Genomic DNA, 17,265 nt, shown 5'->3' on the forward strand with positions numbered 1-17,265 from the left:
TTAATAAGCATCTAAAAGATTCTTATTCTTGCCACAACTGTGTACACCCAAGACTCAATTCGAGTCGAAATTGTAGAAGACTTAATAAATGGACTTCGACAAAATAAAAGTACTCCCAAAATATCATACTATTATTCCATAATAATAACGGAAACCTTAGATATAATCAAGGGAGAAATAACTTTACAGAAGATAGCTAAAAATATACAAATGGTTTCAGCCATAAAGAAGATATATTGGCCATATCGGTAGATAATCGGTTGAACTTCAACCAATAATGATACAGCTCCGCCCCCTTCAGTTCCTCTAAACAGATGGGTAGTTATTATTGATAGTTTTGGATTAACATCTGTTTACCGACGGTAGCCCTCCATATCAACACCGAAATATTTCAAACATTTAGTTTTCTTATCGATATTTCAACACTAATCGATGGTAGTTACGGACACCAACCGAGTATACTTAGGTTTGTATTCTAGTATGCAAACCTAAACCCTCAAAATTACACTACTTCGAATCTTCTTCAATGTCATCATTGTTTTATTGTCATATAAGCTGTATCATAATATTCATAGATTTATAATAGAAATTCTCATGAAAATTTCATGAATTGTGAAGTAGGTACCCATAATCATGTTTCCTTTACTACAGATTCTTATGTTCTATTTCGGTAACCTTGGTCTATAAACATACTTAACCTTTAAGGCATACAACAGCTTTTTGTCCAACACATTCCTGTCTCCAGAAGGCCCATGGAGGGTAAGGAGACGCTGTGCAGAGTGTGCGGGGACAAGGCCTCGGGGAAACACTACGGGGTGGCCTCGTGTGACGGCTGTCGGGGCTTTTTCAAGAGGAGTATCAGAAGGTAAGGAACTTGAGGTAATCTGTAGAAGGTTTGGGACTTAAAAATGAAATAAAATGTTTAAGAAATAAAGGACAGGCAGATCTGTGGTGCATGTTAGTGCTTAGTGTAACGGTAGTTTTCATCACTAGAAAATAGCATGGATGTTTTTGGTGATCAAAGATGTTTTAAATGAGATGTAAAGTCAAACTAAGAAGGACGTTTGAACTCTGAATAAAACTCAGTTGTTTCTATTTATGACTAAAAGTTTTCTCCGTACTCAAAAGAGCTTCTAGATATTTAATTAAAGTTATCCTCAAGAATTTCCATATTGCTTGTGAAACATCAATAATATTCGGGGTTTAGTTACTTATATTTTGTCTTTATTAATAAAGTAAATCCTACAGTACTAACCGTTAACACAAAAACAGTTACAGTTCAAATAATATCTACTTAATTGAAGACGATGAAATTTTGCTCAATCTTCATGTTAATTAATATTGGTTACTAAGAAATTTTCACTGATGATGAGGAATTGGGGTGCATGCAAAGTCTCGGATAACAGGTAGTTGTTTATAGTCATAGTTTTGAATCATGAGTAAAGCAGGTGGACGAACTTCTCGAGCACATAAGACAAATATTGTCGAGGTCTTATTGTATTCGTTTTAAGTTGGCTACACATAAGCTGGCTACCTCCACTATGGTTCTATCAGAGACTTCTAGTTAAAACTTTTATCATAAACTTATGTGTAAGACCAAACTCTACTACAAATTAAAATCAGCACTACTTCAATGTTCCAACACCCTATTTTCCCAATATTCTCTTCCAGCCCTTTTAAACAATTTCCAATCTTCTCTATTTACTTCTCAGTAACCTTCAAAAAACTATCTCTTAGCCTTTCTCTCGGCCTTCAATTCTTCTATCATGCATTGTACTGTTTTATCAAACTCAGTTGTAACCTTCAATCATAGCTCTGAAATTATTTCTATCAGAATTTCACTAAACCTTGGAATTTAGTTTTTACGGTTCAATTCACAGCTCATTTAATATATTTCAACCCCCTTCCATTGATAGCTTTCGGAGAACTTATGCTAAATTAAGTTTTCACCACCGTGAACAAATAAGTTTGGTGATGGAAACAAATTAGTGGATGGATAATTTTTATTTATCCATTGTATCATAAAATGTATGTGTAAGAGGGCTACACTATATCATAGCAACTTTTCTAAATACGTTTCTGCAACATAAAGTCAATCACAACTTGCAAATCCATAAGATTCATTCATCAAACACTTCATGATTAGTTATGAACCATCTCAAATAAAGTAATGAACTCTACAAAGCGGCTTGTTGAGGCTATAAAAATAAAAACTCGTGAGATGCACAATTTTATGTAATATTAAAGTAATTAGTGCAAGAATATCCTTGTCAGGGGATTTATTGTCTTTCTCTAACAGTTTCGGAAGGAACCAGCGCAACGCCTCATTCCCCTCCTCCTGAGTAACAATTTAAACTTCATTAAATTAACAACTCTTAATAAAACAGTAAAAAATATTTACTGAAAGATACTAGTATTTGACGCTGACGCGTACAACCTTTACTGGTCAGTTAAATAAGGGCTCGAGGCAAGAACAATTAAGTAGAATGTGTTAAATAGATACATCGTGTAGCTACTGAGAGCAATAAAAAGATTTTGGTGGAAATAAACTCAATTTGTGTTGATAACGAAATTTTAACAACTACATTTCTCTAGCGTATACTCTTCTCACGTGAACTCTCTGACGGCAGGAACCTGGACTACGTGTGCAAGGAGGACGGCAGGTGTGTGGTGGACGTTTCCAGGCGCAACCAGTGTCAAGCCTGCCGCTTCAACAAATGTCTTCAGGTCAAGATGAAGAAAGATGGTAAGTGGAGAGATGAAGATAGTAGCATGATAAACTGGTTTTACAGCCAATCCATAACAGTTGTGTTGAAACTGACTATGCATCTTTCATATATTGATTATTACAGAGCCGGCAGTTTCTTAAAATCGTATTTTTGTCTGTCTACCTGTGCGATAACTCTTAATAGAAAGGTCCTAGAGATCTGAAACTTAGTATAAAGGTTCCTCTTAGTACAAGGAAGGACTTTTTTTACTTTGAGGTCAGAGATCATAATTAAAGTTAAAAAATAAAATTCTTGAAACTTTTAGATTTATCTTATTAGAACGATAATGAGAAAATCAAATACATGAATTTAAAATAAACAGAGTATGATTCATATTATTTTTATAATGTGACATAGGTAACACAAATGTATTTGTGATATTTTCAGGTTTTATTTCTGTTTTTTAATTAATGGAGATCCTGCAACAAATTCATAGGGCCGGAAAATACTCATAATGCTTTCTTAACTGAATTCCTCTTACATAGGTTCCTCTTCATTCAAGGACATACTTTATTGTTATTTTTGGTTAGAGGTCATAACTAAAGTTGAAAAATTCTTGAAATGTTTAACTTGTCTTGTTGGTAACTATGATGGCAAAGTAAAAATCAAATACACGAATATAAAATAGAGTTGAATCTTATGACTTTTTCTTCTGATTTGCCTTTTGGCTGGCTTTATATACTTTATAATGCGGCCTCGATGTACACTTTTTTAACTTTTCTTTTGTTTATATATTTGTATTTATCAATTTAATTTATTAATTGGGTGCCTTTTCGTTACCTGTAATATTACCTTAAATTGTTAAATTATTGTCATATTTTATATATACAGAGTTTTACCCATGTTGACAGTTACACATTACGAGCCATACAAATGTATTCAAAGTGTACCCTACACAAGTTTATATAGTTATTTTTGCGCTGATTAAAAAATCTATTTATTTCCTTGTAAATTTGAGTGTCTGATTTCCGTCAGCAAATCAACGAGCAAGCTTTCCAAAATCTGTAACATTTACTGAATTTTGTGATTGTTTCACCTTCCTGAAGCTAAGTTCTCTGGCATAACAATACTTGGGGCATTCTAGCAAAACATACTCCATTGTTTCAATTGTGGCCATTGTGCAGTTCAGACAGAGTGGATCGTGTGACATAATAACACATGTGACGAAGTTTCTGTGTTAAATTACTTGATTTACCGAAATGAAATATATACTATCACTGCTTTCTTAACTGACTTAAACATTTTGATTCACATCCTTCGATACTCCTTTGTATCAGATTATTAGTGTCATGTATTTGATATTAGGCTAGTACTTGATGTTAGTTCATTCTATTTGCAAAATTGAAACATCGTCTGTTTATTTAGATTTTGACTAATCGACTCCGTTATTTAACGGACTCGATTAGTCAACACGTTAATTAGTTTTAACCATGTAATAAATCTTCACAAAGTGGTAAACATGCTATGATTGTATAAACACTATACAGTATAACAGCCACAAGTAAGTAATTTGAGTAGACGACATAAAAGAGGCAGTGGTAGCCAGAGCGCTAGCGCGGGATAATTGCGTGTGAGATAGATCAGCTGAGGCAAACACCGAGGTTGACACCTTGTTTTGACAGCCCCCTCACCCCATCTCACCCACACCCACAGCTCTCACAGGCGTCATCCTTAACGCAACCATTTAGCGGACAATGTAAGGAAAATAAACACGGAGCCGCGAGCGGTCTGTTACTTATCTCTTGACAAACGACTCGATGAAAGAAGAGACTCCTCAAATATCATCAATGACGTTTCTCGCACTGGCAAAATTGAGGAGTATCTCTAACTTAATTCTAATCTAATATTTCCACAAAAGTTATATATGTAATCTCCTAACTATTTTAATGGAAAATTTTAACTGAGTGATGATTAAATGGTTAATTTGAATGTTGAGTTTTACCTCCAGCTCACCTTCCTTTTTATTACAGCGTCTGGTATTTGACTTGACTCTTGGAATCTAGAGTCATGTTCGTCTGAAGAGATCAAAGAAAGTCGGCGTCGAAGAAGCTCAAAACGAACCTTTACATGGTTTCGACATCAGAGACACCTATGATCAATGACATCAACGATGAGACAATAGACTGCCACTATCGTTCCGGCATAGGTGTCCCTGATGTCGGAACGATATATATGTTCGTTTTGAGGTTCTTCGTCGTCGACTTTCTTTGATCTCTCCAGACGAACATGACTCCAGATTCCAGGAGTCAAGTCTGAGACAGCGTCAGATACAATAAAAAGGAAGGTGAACTGAAACTAAACTCAACAATTAAATTGAATTAACCCATCCTACCATGGCTATGTTATGTGTAAATGGTTAAATCATAAAGGTTCACCTCTTACTGATTTATTTATACCTTCCAGTTAAATCCACACTGAGTACAGAAAAAAACCGATATGCCACTTAAATTTGGGCAACCTTATGGATATTCAGGAAGGGCACACCACTAACCGCAAATGTCAAGATATTGGGGTGCAAGAGTAAATCGATATTTCTAGCCTACTTCGGGAGATGACTGTTAGAGTTGATGGGGGCTCCCTAAGTGTTAAACTGTTGGTAGCCTACACATAAGGGCGTGCCACGTCCTGCCTGCTTTGACTGGAGAGGATGGTACAGAGATGGCTTCTATTTCTTCCAGAAGACATGACTGAGATTTTAAAAAATTTCCTCGTGGATCTTGACTGGAAGCGGCCACTACTCGCACCTATTCAGAATATCCTGTCACTCCAGAAGCAGCGGAAAGGTCCTTTTAAGACTACGTGCAATTTCTCGGCTTCCTGCTCTAAGAAAACAAAAAATAAAATGAAAACCAAAATAAAAAAAACACACTATTATTTTGATCGAATTTTGGGTTTAGCTCCAGTTCAACCTCCTTTTATTGCAACGTCTGGTATCCGATGCTGTCTCACTAGACTCCTGGAATCTGGAGTCGCGTTCGTCTGAAGAGATACAAAGAAAGTCAACGACGAAGAAGCTTACAAACGAAAAATTAACATCATTTGATATCAGAGACACCTATAAATGTGTGAATTGGTAGTCTCATTGTCTCATCAGGTACACAATTGCACTACGATGTGATACACACGATCTCTAAGCACGTGGAGCAACCGAGTTTTCTACACATAACGTAGCTATGGTAGGGAGGGTTGATTCAATTGAATTTAGAGTTTAGCTCCAGTTCACTTTCCTTTTATTCATCAAAATATATAAGTAAACCGAACCAATAAAACTGAGTGTGTTCCAGCTGTACAACACGAGAGGGCGCCACGGTCTCACCAGAACAGCTGTCTTAGTTCCAGTCGCAGGTTTCTGACATCTTACCCCTTGCTTTATCAACCCCTCAGCCTCCCCTTCACGGCTCCAAATTATTTACCAACCTCTTACTCAGGTAATGTGGTGCACCAGTTATACATAATTATCAATTTACTAAATGTTTTTAATACATTAGTACATTAATAAAAAATTTAATTGTATATTGTAAAAATGGTTAGATTGCAAATAGTATGTAAATATCAATAACATATTTTATAAATGTAATAACAATTAGGAAAGAATGGAGTTTTCCTTGGAGTTGTTGAGAGAGTTGCATGAATCCTTGTTTGAATTTTGTATCTGACAGAAATCCCAAATTCTAAATCCCAATTCAGTACATTCCGATGGAATGAGTATATCTACCAGGCATCATCAGGTGTGGTTACGCCTGGATGATGGTTGGGCTAGTCTGTGCTTGCAAACAATACAGGTATATAGCAACGTGGAAATGCTGAGTTCACTTATATCCGTACAGATTTAGTTTCAGTCTTTAACGTTTTGTTTGCAAAACAATATGACAAGAGGGTTGTTTCATGATACGTGTGCACAATGGTGTACAAGGCAATGGTATGATACTTCGCAGATTGCAAAACTAGCATAAACCACCATCCCCAATAGTTACAGTAGTTTCCAGCCTGTTCCCGATGAGTGAAAAACTAGTTTCTTTTGCTTGGAATTTACTTCCCGATAATAATATTTACGATTGAAGTATTTCTAAGTCCTACAAAATGTTTTGAATTCTGTTGCAGCCCTAATTTTATTACTGCTACTTCCCTTGGAATTCTGGGTTGGAATTGTATTCATTTTATTCACGTGTTCAAATCAGTTCCGCAAAATAACCTTCTACTCAAGAATAAAAACATTTTAATATCTAGTAACGGCTGGATTTCATTTCTCGAAGACTACTTATTAATTTGCCCTTGTTAGTGTGGTTCCCTCAAATGTCATAATGCTGTTATGAAACTCGATGGTTGAAGCTTATACGATGTTGTTTGACATGAAACACAGAATTGGATGTTTGATACCAAAGGACACTATTTTGAGGTTTGACTGACAAATATTGATGATTGAAATGCGTCATTGTAATTCAGATGTCAAGTTGAGTCTCTTTGTTGAATGGATCGGATTGTCCAGTTATGAACGCTCCATAGTAGAATATTGAATTCAATTTTACAATCTTGGCACGATCATTTGGTGTAGTTTGGTCATATCAGAGCACGGAGTTCTTGGCAAGTTGGGCCCAATATCTTAGATTTCTAGACTGGAATCATCCGAGTAGCCCTATTAACTTGAGTGGACATGTAAGACAGTTTGATAGTAAGGGCTAATATTTTTCGTTAGCAGTGTCCATCCTATTCTCTTTTCTTTTCTGTGTGTATTCTTTTTCTATCAGTTTTCGTTTATTACAGGCAACGTAAAAAGATATTCGGTCACTAATGGTTTATTGGAAGTCACGATAAGATCTATTGTCCTTTTATTTTTTTATGGAGAGGCAGAAAAAGCATTTATGCACACAGGTAGCCAGCCTGTAGTGTGGAACTTTCACAAAAGAGGTAAGTCCTCAGGGCTCGCGCCGATCTGATCTTCGTAGAACAAAGGTCTATCTAGCCCGCATGACGATCTAGATCAGTCTTTTTTCCTGGATGAAGTGTGACAAACAGGCCCAGCGTTCCTGACTCTCGAGCATCACTTGGCAGACCAAATCTACCGAAAAACACCAACAGTGCATGTTGCCTCGTCGCAGAGCCTACGCAGATTTTTTTGTCTTAGCACAAAAGCCTATTTCATAGTCCTATCCTCTAATAAGTAAGCGTATTTTAACTCACATCTGCCTGTAGAGTATTGCTACCATTACGACTAAAGACAGTAAATACACAATACTAGGATATCCTTTATACCAGTAAGATAATGTAGGCTAATTTTTGGTTTAATCTCCTGCTAGGCCTCCCTCTACCACACGGTTCCGGTCCTCCTGGACCAAGAATGTTCAGCAATTTCTACAGAGTGGATCACATGGAAAAAGAAGACGAAGTTACCAGTTCTGAAGAAATCAATGTTTTGGAACATCCACAACCAGGTAATTCTTATATTATGCGCATTGAATGGAGGATTTAGTTCTTATTATCATCAAACTGTACGATGGTTAAAAAATTCTAATAGTTTAATCAGCTAAAGTTAAATATCAAAAGGCTATACATTACAGTTTGTTATCCCGTTGAAACTGTTATATCCTAACTAAAGCAATTACAAATAATTACATTGACATGAACGTACAATTTAGTTTTATTATATATACGTAATAGGTATGTTACACTAATAAAGAACAAATAAAATGGATTTATCTAGTATAAAAGTTAATACAATTTATTATATTATTAAAAGAAATGTAAAAAAATTAAAATTTAATAAATTTTAAAATTAATTTATAAAAATCCGAAGTTTGTAGTGTAATAGCTTTTGACTTTTGTAGAGATCCTTTTGACTGCGGTATTTTACTTGCTATATCTTTGGTAAGACATGGGAAACATGTAGATTCTTGGAGCAATTGGAAAGATTTTAATTTGATTTGATTTGATTCTTGTGGTATGGGAGACTGTAGATAGGACGAAATAGTTTTATAATAACTTCCCATCCTATCAGCTGTTTAACGGGAAATAAACTGGAGTTGATGGACGGAGGAATATTATAATTTATTTGTCTAATAAGCGTTCGCTGTTTATTTGTTTGCCTTCCAGATTTCAAATTTTGGCTAAGCCAAAATTTACAGATAATAATTACAGCAACATAAGATGATCAACAATACAATAGTGTCCATACAGCAGAAATAATGTTGTTGGAGGTCTATAAAATAGAAGATGAAAAAAACTATCAATCAACAATAGCTATATTAATGTGTAATAACAATAAATAGAGTAATCGTCAACAAAACAATCAAACAGAGTAATAACAATTACGCTTGTACCAACAACAACATAACAATAACGTAACAAGAGAGAATAACAAGTTATAAATCTTACATTACAAAAAAGAACAATCATAATAAATAAATAAATGCACGATGCAGCTCCGCCCATCCACTCATCTTTATTAGCGGATGTACATTGTTGACTCTTGCCAGTTTCAGTTTCACATCTGTGGACTGAATATAGTTCCTATAACGAAGTCAAAGTACCTGAAAAAGTTAATTGTGTTGGCAATGTTTCAGCGCGGCATGACCCAGAAACTCTCGTATGTTTAATAGTAATAAATATATCTCATATTATAATAAATTTTATAACCTCCTATACTCATGACCCCGGGTGTATAAACCTAAGAACTAAGTTAGCTTGTAGCTGTTAAACCATACGCTACACGAAATATTTAGTCTGTTTACTCTAATATTATTTTAAATGGAAAATGTCCGCTTTTATTTTCATTATCATATTTAATTAGGAATCAGGTCCTGTTTAGGTATTTTTCTAAAAAACCATTAAAAGCCGTGTAAGACTATGGATGGAATTCTTATATTGTCTTAATAAACGTGTAACATATATAGTGTGCTTTTAATCAAATTTCAAATTAGACATTACAATTTTTTAAAGAAACAATAATATGTGAGATATTACTTTTTTAATGTAAAAAGGTTTCATTCAATCATTATGAAGATGACAGCAAGCTAATATGTACGCTAGAGTTATTTATAACGCTCACACATTTCACTAAGCAGATGTCTTACGATTCTTGAAAATATTATTCCTGGTTTCAAAAATCTAAACATAACAAGCGTTGTGAAACTTCCTTTAATTATTGGCTGTTTTCAAGCCTCCAGGAAAGCCTATTCAGACTAAACGAAACTAAAATAGCCCGAAAATAATAGCCAATAGATGTGTGCAATCAAATTATATTTCGTGTCCTGGTGTCAATGAATTGCTATGTCACTAATGTTTATACTTAATTTTAGTTACATATATAAATTACAAATAGTTCCTATAAATTTACATATTTTTTTACAGCATGTACAAAACCTTCTGTTAACAATTTAATCAAAATATGAAAACACGATTTAAATCAAAATTAACTAGAGTTTAGTTTCCATATAATGGTGGCTTACTCCCCTTTGGTCAAGTTGCACGTCAACACCAAATAACTACAGCTTCCAATAATACGACTACAACTAACTGTGTAACTATGCTGTGCTGTCTACAGACCCACGGGTACTGCCGAACAGGTCACCTCTGGTAGACATGAGCTGTATATCCTCGGAGAGCACTTACGAGTCAGCTGCCAAACTACTACAACATCCAATAATACGACTACAACTAACTGTGTAACTATGCTGTGCTGTCTACAGACCCACGGGTACTGCCGAACAGGTCACCTCTGGTGGACATGAGCTGTATATCCTCGGAGAGCACTTACGAGTCAGCTGCCAAACTACTACAACATCCAATAATACGACTACAACTAACTGTGTAACTATGCTGTGCTGTCTACAGACCCACGGGTACTGCCGAACAGGTCACCTCTGGTGGACATGAGCTGTATATCCTCGGAGAGCACTTACGAGTCAGCTGCCAAACTACTACAACATCCAATAATACGACTACAACTAACTGTGTAACTATGCTGTGCTGTCTACAGACCCACGGGTACTGCCGAACAGGTCACCTCTGGTAGACATGAGCTGTATATCCTCGGAGAGCACTTACGAGTCAGCTGCCAAACTACTACAACATCCAATAATACGACTACAACTAACTGTGTAACTATGCTGTGCTGTCTACAGACCCACGGGTACTGCCGAACAGGTCACCTCTGGTGGACATGAGCTGTATATCCTCGGAGAGCACTTACGAGTCAGCTGCCAAACTACTACAACATCCAACAATACGACTACAACTAACTGTGTAACTATGCTGTGCTGTCTACAGACCCACGGGTACTGCCGAACAGGTCACCTCTGGTGGACATGAGCTGTATATCCTCGGAGAGCACTTACGAGTCAGCTGCCAAACTACTACAACATCCAATAATACGACTACAACTAACTGTGTAACTATGCTGTGCTGTCTACAGACCCACGGGTACTGCCGAACAGGTCACCTCTGGTGGACATGAGCTGTATATCCTCGGAGAGCACTTACGAGTCAGCTGCCAAACTACTACAACATCCAATAATACGACTACAACTAACTGTGTAACTATGCTGTGCTGTCTACAGACCCACGGGTACTGCCGAACAGGTCACCTCTGGTGGACATGAGCTGTATATCCTCGGAGAGCACTTACGAGTCAGCTGCCAAACTACTACAACATCCAACAATACGACTACAACTAACTGTGTAACTGTGCTGTCTACAGACCCACGGGTACTGCCGAACAGGTCACCTCTGGTGGACATGAGCTGTATATCCTCGGAGAGCACTTACGAGTCAGCTGCCAAACTACTACAACATCCAATAATACGACTACAACTAACCGTGTAACTGTGCTGTGCTGTCTACAGACCCACGGGTACTGCCGAACAGGTCACCTCTGGTGGACATGAGCTGTATATCCTCGGAGAGCACTTACGAGTCAGCTGCCAAACTACTACAACATCCAATAATACGACTACAACTAACCGTGTAACTATGCTGTGCTGTCTACAGACCACGGGTACTGCCGAACAGGTCACCTCTGGTGGACATGAGCTGTATATCCTCGGAGAGCACTTACGAGTCAGCTGCCAAACTACTACAACATCCAATAATACGACTACAACTAACTGTGTAACTATGCTGTGCTGTCTACAGACCCACGGGTACTGCCGAACAGGTCACCTCTGGTGGACATGAGCTGTATATCCTCGGAGAGCACTTACGAGTCAGCTGCCAAACTACTACAACATCCAATAATACGACTACAACTAACTGTGTAACTATGCTGTGCTGTCTACAGACCCACGGGTACTGCCGAACAGGTCACCTCTGGTGGACATGAGCTGTATATCCTCGGAGAGCACTTACGAGTCAGCTGCCAAACTACTACAACATCCAATACTACGACTACAACTAACTGTGTAACTATGCTGTGCTGTCTACAGACCCACGGGTACTGCCGAACAGGTCACCTCTGGTGGACATGAGCTGTATATCCTCGGAGAGCACTTACGAGTCAGCTGCCAAACTACTACAACATCCAATAATACGACTACAACTAACTGTGTAACTATGCTGTGCTGTCTACAGACCACGGGTACTGCCGAACAGGTCACCTCTGGTGGACATGAGCTGTATATCCTCGGAGAGCACTTACGAGTCAGCTGCCAAACTACTACAACATCCAATAATACGACTACAACTAACTGTGTAACTATGCTGTGCTGTCTACAGACCCACGGGTACTGCCGAACAGGTCACCTCTGGTGGACATGAGCTGTATATCCTCGGAGAGCACTTACGAGTCAGCTGCCAAACTACTACAACATCCAATACTACGACTACAACTAACTGTGTAACTATGCTGTGCTGTCTACAGACCCACGGGTACTGCCGAACAGGTTCACCTCTGGTGGACATGAGCTGTATATCCTCGGAGAGCACTTACGAGTCAGCTGCCAAACTACTACAACACCCAATAATACGACTACAACTAACTGTGTAACTATGCTGTGCTGTCTACAGACCCACGGGTACTGCCGAACAGGTCACCTCTGGTGGACATGAGCTGTATATCCTCGGAGAGCACTTACGAGTCAGCTGCCAAACTACTACAACATCCAATACTACGACTACAACTAACCGTGTAACTGTGCTGTCTACAGACCACGGGTACTGCCGAACAGGATACCTCTGGTGGACATGAGCTGTATATTCTCGGAGAGCACTTACGAGTCAGCTGCCAAACTACTACAACATCCAACAATACGACTACAACTAACAGTAACCTGTTCTGTCTACAGACCCACGGGTACTGCCGAACAGGTCACCTCTGGTGGACATGAGCTGTATATCCTCGGAGAGAGCACTTACGAGTCAGCTGCCAAACTACTACAACATCCAACAATACGACTACAACTAACCGTGTAACTGTGCTGTCTACAGACCCACGGGTACTGCCGAACAGGTCACCTCTGGTGGACATGAGCTGTATATCCTCGGAGAGCACTTACGAGTCAGCTGCCAAACTACTACAACATCCAACAATACGACTACAACTAACCGTGTAACTGTGCTGTCTACAGACCCTCGGGTACTGCCGAACAGGTCACCTCTGGTGGACATGAGCTGTATATCCTCGGAGAGCACTTACGCGTCAGCTGCCAAACTACTACAGCTTTAAATACTTCGACTACAACTAACTGTGTAACTGTGCTGTCTACAGACCCACGGGTACTGCCGAACAGGTCACCTCTGGTAGACATGAGCTGTATATCCTCGGAGAGCACTTACGAGTCAGCTGCTAAACTACTACAGCTTTAAATACTTCGACTACAACTAACTGTGTAACTATGCTGTGCTGTCTACAGACCCACGGGTACTGCCGAACAGGTCACCTCTGGTAGACATGAGCTGTATATCCTCGGAGAGTACTTACGAGTCAGCTGCCAAACTACTACAACATCCAATAATACGACTACAACTAACTGTGTAACTATGCTGTGCTGTCTACAGACCCACGGGTACTGCCGAACAGGTCACCTCTGGTAGACATGAGCTGTATATCCTCGGAGAGCACTTACGAGTCAGCTGCCAAACTACTACAACATCCAATAATACGACTACAACTAACCGTGTAACTATGCTGTGCTGTCTACAGACCCACGGGTACTGCCGAACAGGTCACCTCTGGTAGACATGAGCTGTATATCCTCGGAGAGCACTTACGAGTCAGCTGCCAAACTACTACAACATCCAATAATACGACTACAACTAACTGTGTAACTGTGCTGTCTACAGACCCACGGGTACTGCCGAACAGGTCACCTCTGGTGGACATGAGCTGTATATCCTCGAAGAGCACTTACGAGTCAGCTGCCAAACTACTACAACATCCAATAATACGACTACAACTAACTGTGTAACTATGCTGTGCTGTCTACAGACCCACGGGTACTGCCGAACAGGTCACCTCTGGTGGACATGAGCTGTATATCCTCGGAGAGCACTTACGAGTCACCTGCTGCCAAACTACTACAACACCCAATACAACTACAACTAACTGTGTAACTGTAACTATGCTGTGCTGTCTACAGACCCACGGGTACTGCCGAACAGGTCACCTCTGGTGGACATGAGCTGTATATCCTCGGAGAGCACTTACGTGTCAGCTGCCAAACTACTACAGCTTTGAATACTACGACTACAACTAACCGTGTAACTGTGCTGTCTACAGACCAACGGGTACTGCCGAACAGGATACCTCTGGTGGACATGAGCTGTATATTCTCGGAGAGCACTTACGAGTCAGCTGCCAAACTACTACAACATCCAACAATACGCTACAACTAACTGTGTAACTTGTTCTGTCTACAGACCCACGGGTACTGCCGAACAGGTCACCTGTGGTGGACATGAGCTGTATATCCTCGGAGAGCACTTACGAGTCAGCTGCCAAACTACTACAACATCCAACAATACGACTACAACTAACCGTGTAACTGTGCTGTCTACAGACCCACGGGTACTGCCGAACAGGTCACCTGTGGTGGACATGAGCTGTATATCCTCGGAGAGCACTTACGAGTCAGCTGCCAAACTACTACAACATCCAACAATACGCTACAACTAACAGTAACCTGTGCTGTCTACAGACCCACGGGTACTGCCGAACAGGTCACCTCTGGTGGACATGAGCTGTATATCCTCGGAGAGCACTTACGAGTCAGCTGCCAAACTACTACACATCCAACAATACGACTACAACTAACTGTGTAACTGTGCTGTCTACAGACCCACGGGTACTGCCGAACAGGTCACCTCTGGTAGACATGAGCTGTATATCCTCGGAGAGCACTTACAGTCAGCTGCCAAACTACTACTACAACATCCAACAATACGACTACAACTAACCGTGTAACTGTGCTGTCTACAGACCCACGGGTACTGCCGAACAGGTCACCTCTGGTGGACATGAGCTGTATATCCTCGGAGAGCACTTACGAGTCAGCTGCCAAACTACTACAACATCCAATAATACGACTACAACTAACCTGTGTAACTATGCTGTGCTGTCTACAGACCCACGGGTACTGCCGAACAGGTCACCTCTGGTGGACATGAGCTGTATATCCTCGGAGAGCACTTACGAGTCAGCTGCCAAACTACTACAACATCCAACAATACGACTACAACTAACCGTGTAACTGTGCTGTCTACAGACCCACGGGTACTGCCGAACAGGTCACCTCTGGTGGACATGAGCTGTATATCCTCGGAGAGCACTTACGAGTCAGCTGCCAAACTACTACAACATCCAACAATACGACTACAACTAACCGTGTAACTGTGCTGTTCTGTCTACAGACCCACGGGTACTGCCGAACAGGTCACCTGTGGTGGACATGAGCTGTATATCCTCGGAGAGCACTTACGCGTCAGCTGCTAAACTACTACAGCTTTAAATACTTCGACTACAACTAACTGTGTAACTGTGCTGTCTACAGACCCACGGGTACTGCCGAACAGGTCACCTCTGGTAGACATGAGCTGTATATCCTCGGAGAGTACTTACGAGTCAGCTGCTAAACTACTACAGCTTTAAATACTTCGACTACAACTAACTGTGTAACTGTGCTGTCTACAGACCCACGGGTACTGCCGAACAGGTCACCTCTGGTAGACATGAGCTGTATATCCTCGGAGAGTACTTACGAGTCAGCTGCCAAACTACTACAACATCCAATAATACGACTACAACTAACTGTGTAACTATGCTGTGCTGTCTACAGACCCACGGGTACTGCCGAACAGGTCACCTCTGGTAGACATGAGCTGTATATCCTCGGAGAGCACTTACGAGTCAGCTGCCAAACTACTACAACATCCAACAATACGACCTTACAACTAACCGTGTAACTGTGCTGCTGTCTACAGACCTACGGGTACTGCCGAACAGGTCACCTCTGGTAGACATGAGCTGTATATCCTCGGAGAGCACTTACGAGTCAGCTGCCAAACTACTACAACATCCAACAATACGACCTTACAACTAACCGTGTAACTGTGCTGTCTACAGACCTACGGGTACTGCCGAACAGGTCACCTCTGGTGGACATGAGCTGTATATCCTCGAAGAGCACTTACGAGTCAGCTGCCAAATCTACTGCTGCATCCAATAATACGACTACAACTAACTGTGTAACTATGCTGTGCTGTCTACAGACCCACGGGTACTGCCGAACAGGTCACCTCTGGTGGACATGAGCTGTATATCCTCGGAGAGCACTTACGAGTCAGCTGCCAAACTCCTACAACACCCAACAATACGACTACAACTAATCGTGTAACTGTACTGTCTACAGACCACGGGTACTGCCGAACAGGTCACCTCTGGTGGACATGAGCTGTATATCCTCGGAGAGCACTTACGTGTCAGCTGCCAAACTACTACAGCTTTGAATACTTACGACTACAACTAACCGTGTAACTGTGCTGTCTACACGGGACCAACGGGTACTCACCTCTGGTGGACATGAGCTGTATATTCCTCGGAGAGCACTTACGAGTCAGCTGCCAAACTACTACAACATCCAACAATACGCTACAACTAACAGTGTAACTATGTTGCTGTCTACAGACCCACGGGTATACTGCCGAACAGGTCACCCTGTGGTGGACATGAGCTGTATATCCTCGGAGAGCACTTACGAGTCAGCTGCTAAACTACTACAACATCCAACAATACGACTACAACTAACCGTGTAACTGTGCTGTCTACAGACCCTCGGGTACTGCCGAACAGGTCACCTGTGGTGGACATGAGCTGTATATCCTCGGAGAGCACTTACGCGTCAGCTGCCAAACTACTACAACATCCAACAATACGCTACAACTAACAGTAACATGTTCTGTCTACAGACCCACGGGTACTGCCGAACAGGTCACCTCTGGTGGACATGAGCTGTATATCCTCGGAGAGCACTTACGAGTCAGCTGCCAAACTACTACAACATCCAACAATACG

The 17,265-nt window shown here is 40.4% G+C and overlaps 1 protein-coding gene across 1 annotated transcript in view; it reads left to right on the forward strand.

Annotated features, from left to right (window-relative positions):
• Positions 1–752: 752 nt before the first annotated feature.
• Positions 753–17,265, forward strand: part of LOC124361168 — a 30,193-nt gene continuing 13,680 nt past the window's right edge. The window contains exons 1-25 of the mRNA XM_046815208.1: positions 753–865; positions 2,631–2,746; positions 6,053–6,196; positions 8,063–8,197; positions 10,306–10,426; positions 10,596–10,748; positions 10,886–11,038; positions 11,321–11,530; positions 11,606–11,794; positions 11,895–12,047; positions 12,185–12,373; positions 12,474–12,689; positions 12,905–13,087; positions 13,185–13,394; positions 13,610–13,669; positions 13,755–13,907; positions 14,040–14,192; positions 14,336–14,545; positions 14,616–14,825; positions 15,175–15,390; positions 15,461–15,613; positions 15,746–15,805; positions 15,886–16,038; positions 16,464–16,610; positions 17,022–17,204. Coding sequence (XP_046671164.1) covers positions 753–865; positions 2,631–2,746; positions 6,053–6,196; positions 8,063–8,197; positions 10,306–10,426; positions 10,596–10,748; positions 10,886–11,038; positions 11,321–11,530; positions 11,606–11,794; positions 11,895–12,047; positions 12,185–12,373; positions 12,474–12,689; positions 12,905–13,087; positions 13,185–13,394; positions 13,610–13,669; positions 13,755–13,907; positions 14,040–14,192; positions 14,336–14,545; positions 14,616–14,825; positions 15,175–15,390; positions 15,461–15,613; positions 15,746–15,805; positions 15,886–16,038; positions 16,464–16,610; positions 17,022–17,204 — 3,983 coding nt within the window. The remainder of the gene's footprint in view (positions 866–2,630; positions 2,747–6,052; positions 6,197–8,062; positions 8,198–10,305; positions 10,427–10,595; positions 10,749–10,885; positions 11,039–11,320; positions 11,531–11,605; positions 11,795–11,894; positions 12,048–12,184; positions 12,374–12,473; positions 12,690–12,904; positions 13,088–13,184; positions 13,395–13,609; positions 13,670–13,754; positions 13,908–14,039; positions 14,193–14,335; positions 14,546–14,615; positions 14,826–15,174; positions 15,391–15,460; positions 15,614–15,745; positions 15,806–15,885; positions 16,039–16,463; positions 16,611–17,021; positions 17,205–17,265) is intronic.

The sequence above is a fragment of the Homalodisca vitripennis genome, chromosome 4 (assembly GCF_021130785.1).
Source record: "Homalodisca vitripennis isolate AUS2020 chromosome 4, UT_GWSS_2.1, whole genome shotgun sequence".
Taxonomy (NCBI): domain Eukaryota; kingdom Metazoa; phylum Arthropoda; class Insecta; order Hemiptera; family Cicadellidae; genus Homalodisca; species Homalodisca vitripennis.